General features: G+C 51.5%; 1 protein-coding gene across 3 annotated transcripts; it reads right to left on the bottom strand.

Moving 5' to 3' along the window:
- Nucleotides 1-740: 740 nt before the first annotated feature.
- Nucleotides 741-4,524, bottom strand: LOC117131107. 3 transcript variants are annotated; one of them, XM_033283525.1, is made up of 3 exons: nt 2,010-4,523; nt 1,047-1,924; nt 741-962 (listed from the first exon to the last, which is right to left on the bottom strand). In XM_033283525.1, exons 2-3 carry the CDS (start codon nt 1,821-1,823, stop codon nt 780-782), a joined length of 960 nt encoding a protein of 319 aa, XP_033139416.1. In that variant the 5' UTR covers nt 1,824-1,924; nt 2,010-4,523; the 3' UTR covers nt 741-779. The 3 variants fall into 3 exon arrangements, 2 of the variants coding, with proteins under 2 accessions (XP_033139416.1, XP_033139415.1); XM_033283524.1 differs by having other exon boundaries at nt 1,047-2,144; nt 4,149-4,523; XR_004454319.1 differs by lacking the exon at nt 741-962 and having other exon boundaries at nt 1,843-1,924; nt 2,010-4,524.
- Nucleotides 4,525-6,473: the final 1,949 nt, after the last annotated feature.

The following is a 6,473-nucleotide window of genomic DNA, read 5'->3' as shown; positions in this document are numbered from 1 at the left end:
TCACGATCGTTGAGGGCAGAAAGCTCTGAAGCCCTAACACTCGACTCGCGAGCAACCTCCTCGTTACCTCGACGAGATCCTTCAGCCGAAGTATCCGAGAGCACGAGGACAGGAGCACCGTCTTCAGCAGCGTTGGTCCCTCGATTAGGCGTCTCCCCCTCAAACGCAGCCGAAGAACCCTCTACAAAAGGCGTCGGCTCGTCACGGCGTCCATCGATTGGATCAGAAGGCGGAGTAACAAGATTTGCTGCGGTCTCTGGGTCAATCAGACCGGCGTTGGACCCGTAAGGATCAAGACTCGCCAAAATACGAGCATCTACAAACTGGGAATCCAGTACAAGAGGAGAAAGCATGAGATCCCCCTCGGGTATCTCGCCAACCTTGAGCTCCTCGGCCTCCTGCTCGTATTTCTTCTCTTGCTCCGCGAAAAGATCGATCGTGGCTTGCAAGATGTCGCTCCCAGCCCTCTTCAAGGCTTCAAGGCATTTCCTGGTCCCAAAAGCTTGGCTATGAAGCAACCGAGCCTTGTCGTAAAGACTTCGGCGTTCCTCTCGGGAGCGAATCTTGGCAAAGCGACGGTTAGCCTTCGCAGACATCTCGGCTTCAACCCTTCCTCTTTCCTTCGTCACTTCCAAGATCCTGGAATCCCTAAGGCGCTTCATCTCTCTTTCATGAGATGCAGCGAGCGAAGCCTTCTCGCTCTCGAGCTCGGCATTCTTCTGCTCGAGTTCATGGATAACCCCGCGAGACGCCACCAGATCGGCCTTGAGTTCGTCTCTTCAAGCCATCGCGCGGGTGACCATCCCATTGAGCCTCTCAACGTTAGCCTTTGATGTACTTAGCTGACGAGCAGAAGCTTCCTCTTTCTCCGCGTGCTCCTTCTTGGCCAGCTCAAGTTCAGTCGAGACTCCTTTCAGGGCAGTGTCGTATTTGTCAATTACGACATTCATCGCGCCGTCTCCCTAAACGAACGAGGAGATGAAAATCGTAAGAAAGAATTAAGTAACGAAACACAAAAAAAAGGGGGGAGAGATCGAAGCGTTTACCAGCAGCTTTGCCCTCGCAGCCTCCTCGTATTCACTCCCAAAGATGAGGTCCTTCACGGCAGGTAGAGGTTTCGCCCTCCCCCTGAGTTGGCGAAGAAGTTCCCCACACCTCTCAGGAACATACGCCAGAGGGGCCGGCCCCTCGTAGTGGAAGGAGACTTTGTCCGGAAAGTTAATCCCGGGAGCCCTCCTTAAGACAGCAGAGCCGCGAGGAGACGTGCCGATCTGAACGGCCCCAACCCCAGTAATAGCCGGGGTTCCCTCGCGAGGAAACGCCAAAGTAGGAGATCGTACTTCATCGTCGATCTCCTCGTTGTGCCTCCTCATCAAAAGCGGCGATTCTCCGCTATTTTCATCGGAACCGTCCGGGACGGCGGCGTTAAGGGAGGCCTCAGATCCATCTGCTTCCCCCGCTTCGTCTCGCTCTCTCGAGACTTCAGCCTCAGAAACCTCCTCTTCAGGTTGGGTTTCTTCTTCTTCCTCCTCAGCTCCAGTTGGCTCCTCGGGATCCTCCGACTGAACCTCAACAGACCTCTTGGTCTTCTTCCTCCTCTTCTTCTTCTTCTGAGGATCACCGGAAAGGGGGACGCCACTCGCCTCCCCAGCACTCCCCTCGATTCCCGAGTCACCCCTCTTCCTCTTCCTACCTTTTCCCGCATTTGCAGCATCGGAAGGGGGAATCTCGCCAGCACGAGGAACAGCCGTCGAGGGGCCGCCCCCGCTAGCCAGTCCCAGTTGAGCAGCTAGCATCGCGCTTAAGTCTGGAAGAGTTCCCATTCTCTTTGCCTCGGTGACTTGCTTCTGGATATCTCTTGGGAAAATTTCTAGTCTCTTCTTGCGAATAGGAAGAGCTGTCGGAAGATCTGACCTCCACCCTCCTGGAAAAACGAAGGCAAAGATGTCAGCACGCGGTAAGTAAACCATACGGCCAAAAAGAATACCAGAAACGGCGAGAGAACGCACTTCGAGCAATTCGATCTTTAAACTCGTAGGTCTTCTCGACGGTGATCTCGGACCAACGGTAGATTCTAAGCAAAGCGACGGCTTGAACGCTCTTCAAGAAATCCTCGGGGTAGACGGAAGACGTAGGATGGCCAACTGCGAACAAAAGAAAAGGAGAATCTCATTAAAAACAACCAAGTCAGACGCAGTTCGCGACAAGATACTCTACCACAGGAACGGTTCCAAAGAACCCGATAGTCCTCCCGAGGAGGCTCCTCGAAAGCTGAGTCGTCGGATTTAAGAAAAAAGTAAGAGCGCTGCCAATTCTGCGTCTTGTTCGGATGGCCGGCGCATACGTTACAGTTTGGTCGCATCTTCACCGAGTAGGTCCCGTCCTTCATGTCGGTTTTCGAGGTCATCTCCTCGAAAGATCTGACTCTCATCGGCATATCGATCTGCTCCGCTAAAACCGATAAGGTGACGGCCAGTCGCAGCGAGCCATTCAATAGTTGGCTAATCGCGATGTCTCGCCGCCTAGCGTACGCAGTGATTAGTCGCGGGATCGGGAACCAACAGCGAGTGTCCTCCTGGAAGTAAGACTCGTATACCGTCTGATATCCGATCGGAGGAGACCAAGGTCTCTGCTCCTTCGTGGGGATAAGGAAAGTTACGCCCGTAGCGCCCTTGGATCGAAGAACCTTCTTCACGCTCCTCGGGGTCGATTTAGTCTCTTCTACACCCTCCCAGTCTTGACCAGCCACGAAGGCAGGGCGAAGCAGGTCGGGTAGAAGTCTCGGAAGCTCCTCGAAAATCCCGTCGGGATAGAAGGTCGTCGGGACTAACTCAGCTTCGGGATCGTCATTTTCAGGAGGATCGCCCTCCATAGGGCGAGCTCTCAAAGTAACCGAGTCGACAGGCATCGCCCCGCTCTGCCCGTCTCTCGCACACTCCGTCGCGTCTCTAACAGCGACGTTCTCATTCCCTTCCCTCGCAAGCCTCGTGGCATCTGCGACCAGGAGCCTTTGGGAACGAGACAAATTGGCGGTGTCCATCATCGCCGCATGGTGGGTAGATTCAAGATCCCCGAGACGACCTCCGTCGGGATTCCTTGCCGGCGTCGACGTCGCCGCAACCGATTTTCCTTTCTGTTGCCTCGATAATCTCGGAACCGATGACATAATGAAGATCGCGTCGAACGAAGGCTACAACACTTAGAGAGATAAAGGAAGGAGAGAGAAAGTACCTTTGATCGCGGAAGAAACTTAAAGAAATGAAAGGGGATCCGCATATTTATAAGGAGAAGAGAGGGAGGAGTTCGAGGCATCATCATTAGGTCTAATCGGGCCTAAATGGGCCTCGAAATTCCCCCTAAATACCCAGCGGACCCTCGTGGCGTTTTGACTCCCCGAGACACTCGTGAAGGGAAAAAGGGGGAAAGATTCGAGGCATCATTATTAAACCTAAATGGGCCTAAACGGGCCTCGAGTTTCCCCCAAAAACCCCATCGACTCCCGCGACTTTCCGGCTTCTTATCTTAATTAACCAAACGGTTATCCTAAGATCGGTTAAACCGGTAAATTAGCCAGGATTTACCGATCAAAATCTGGGAGCCTGCGACTCAACGACTCCGAGAGAAGGCATTATCGCAGCCTTCCCTGCGACTCAACGACTTCGAGAGAAGGCATTACCGCAGCCTTCCCCGCGACTCATCGACCCATCGTTTCAATCTCCCGACAGGACTCCTATTCCTTTGAACCTTCGAGTTCCAGAATCCATCATGAGCTTGTCGACTCTCCGCTCACCGATGGACTGGGGGGACTTACTGTAGAGGATGGATTTAATCATCCCACAAGGCCCAAGGAATATAAGGCCCGGCCCAGACCAAGGAAAGCGATGGCTCGAATAGTCAGCTTAAACCGGTTGATTACTCGGCTTGCCTCTACAGTATCTCAAGTCGAGCGACGCCGACTAAAAGGCACACAGCTCAGCGACCGCTCGGACGAATGCGGGCCTCTCGGCCCAATAAAGAAGGCCCACGAAGACGACTTAAGCTAGGTCAAGAACGACACATCAGAGGACTATATAAGGAGAAGGAAGAGAAACGAGAAGGGGATCCGAAATCATCTGACTAACACCTGGCGGCTAGATTAGGGTTTTCACCTTTGCTTCATCTTGCCGTTATCTGTACTTTTCCGGTAGCTCATCGAGTTGCCGGCTTCTCTTCTGTCGCATTCTCTTTACTTCTCTTGTAACCGACTGAACGTCTCTTCCGACCATAATAAAACGTCTTTGTTAAACCCACATCCTTTTATCACCGTTTTCCGATCAAACACTCACTCAGAAGGGGCAGCTGGGGATCAGCTCAACTCAGCTGGACTGAGTGTTCAAGTCATGGGCAGTTGGGCCGGGTCTGGACAGTGGTCGGGCCATGTGGGAGACCCGGGTGTACCGATGGGCTGGTTGGCTCTTGGGATTGAGCCAGAAGCTTGGGCAATCCGTGTGGGCTTGTTTGGACTTGTGCAGGAGTGGATTTGCAAGCCCAGGGCGTCTGGAAACTACCTGAGGCGAATGGGTATGATCTGGACCATTGATTAAATCAATGGCCAGAAATGATACCGAAAGGGTGCAACCTTTGGAAAGGTAACTGCCCCTTCTTCTATAAAGGGCAGGGAAGTCCGTGCCTTGGCAGGCACGCCAGGGCTTCCTCCTACACCCTGAAACACAAAGAAACACAGAGAAAAGACAGAGAGTTGGTTGGATTCCCAATCCAAGACCCATAGTGGTGTGAAGGTCATAAAGAGGCAGTTTTGGGAGAGATCAAGGGGGAAATTATGAACGACTTTCTGGTGGTTTTGATCCGTGATGTTATCACCCAAAGCATCCTACAGGGCCTGAGAACACACGCAAATGGTGAGGAAAGAAGGTAGATGACCGGAATTCATTCCCAAAGGCCATGACAGCCTTAAGGAGAGAGATGTGTGGGAGGGCAGTTTCATGGAAGTGCAAGGGGAGTTATGAACGACCCTGTGGTAGGTTTTCACCACGGATGAACACGTCCTAGGCTTCCCCTGTATCTTGGGAACACACGCAAATACCCAGGAGAGAAGGGAGAAGGCCGGACTTCCCTCACAATGGCATGAATAGCCTTGAAGGTGGATGCAGTGTAGAAACTGGTTTCATGGTAGTTCCATGGAAGGGATCAGGGGTGCGACCCTTGAATGAATCTTATAAATACAGGAGGTATGTGATAAGGATTGATAGAGTCGTGCACTGGAGGAGCATGGCCGAACATAATAAGGAAAGGCACTTGATCTAATCAGATCATGTATAAGGTAACTGATTTTATAATTACTTTCAAGGTTATGTTTCTGTCTCTTGTGGTGCGGTTAAGGCCAAGTATGGCACGCCCCTTGAAGACCATATGTTGTGATGTAAACAAAGGATCCAGGACCCTGAGATAAGGGGCGGATCTTAGTTGATCTAACTCATCCATGTGGGATGTAAGTTAGAGGCCACTAATTGGATAGTGATCCATGGTGGATCATGGTGTGTGTGTTAGTTCTGACCATGGTGTGAATCAATGATCCGAATCATGGAGGAGACACATGGGGATCCTAGAAAATGAGGAACCATGTGGGGTGCAAGGTCCAATTCATTTGGAACCAGCAGCAAGCCGTGGAGGCGAGTAAGGCCAGTACTAAGTGGCATGGACCACAAGTATGGGGCCGGTGTGTTTATCTAAAGAAGGCCGTGTGTAATCTGATCTTTGGCAAGGATGGATGACCTGATCCATAGGTGATGGATCAAGGTGTCTGATCTGATTGATCAAAGGATGCACCGGTGGTAATAGGAGGACTGATCGGCTTCGTTAGGACATGGTTCCATGGCCGGTTAGGTACGTGTGAAGACTCATCAGTTCTGGGTCATGTGGGGTGGTTGGTTGATTGACTCAGGATCTGATGGGCGTTGTTATTCCATGAGCTGGACTTGGTATCATAAGTTGATAAGGCAAAAGGATGTGGGACAGTGCATGAGCCGGTAAGGGCCAGATGCATGTCCTTAGCCGTTTGAAGACTTCTCAAGGGTTACTTATGTCTGTGGGGATGGTTGGCTGAATGACTAAGTACCTAAGGGAGTTGTTTTGTGTGTGTAAAGGAGCTGGATGCAGTATATGGCAGCTGGCCATAGCTCGGTCCTAGCTCAGTTCGAGTGTGACAGCTCGATCAGCTGGTCTATGAGTTCATTCAGCTAGAGTAGCTGGGCCGATGAGCTAACAAGCTCCGTGGATGTGGCAAAGGTATGATCTAGCAATGTTGCACAGATCTAGATAGAATGGTTAGGGAAACGGAACCTCAGATTTGTATGACTTGGTTCGTGTTCAGAATCAACCTTGGAGCTAGCTGGTAGTTGAGTATACTGACCATTAGCTGAGGTGATTCTACTGGACAAGTATTAGATTGGTTATAGACCAATGGATGATGATAT

This window comes from Brassica rapa, unplaced genomic scaffold (genome assembly GCF_000309985.2).
Source record: "Brassica rapa cultivar Chiifu-401-42 unplaced genomic scaffold, CAAS_Brap_v3.01 Scaffold0849, whole genome shotgun sequence".
In the NCBI taxonomy this organism is placed as follows: Eukaryota; Viridiplantae; Streptophyta; class Magnoliopsida; order Brassicales; family Brassicaceae; genus Brassica; species Brassica rapa.
Note: the sequence above shows the minus strand (reverse complement) of the source record. Positions and strands in the feature narration are given on the sequence as shown.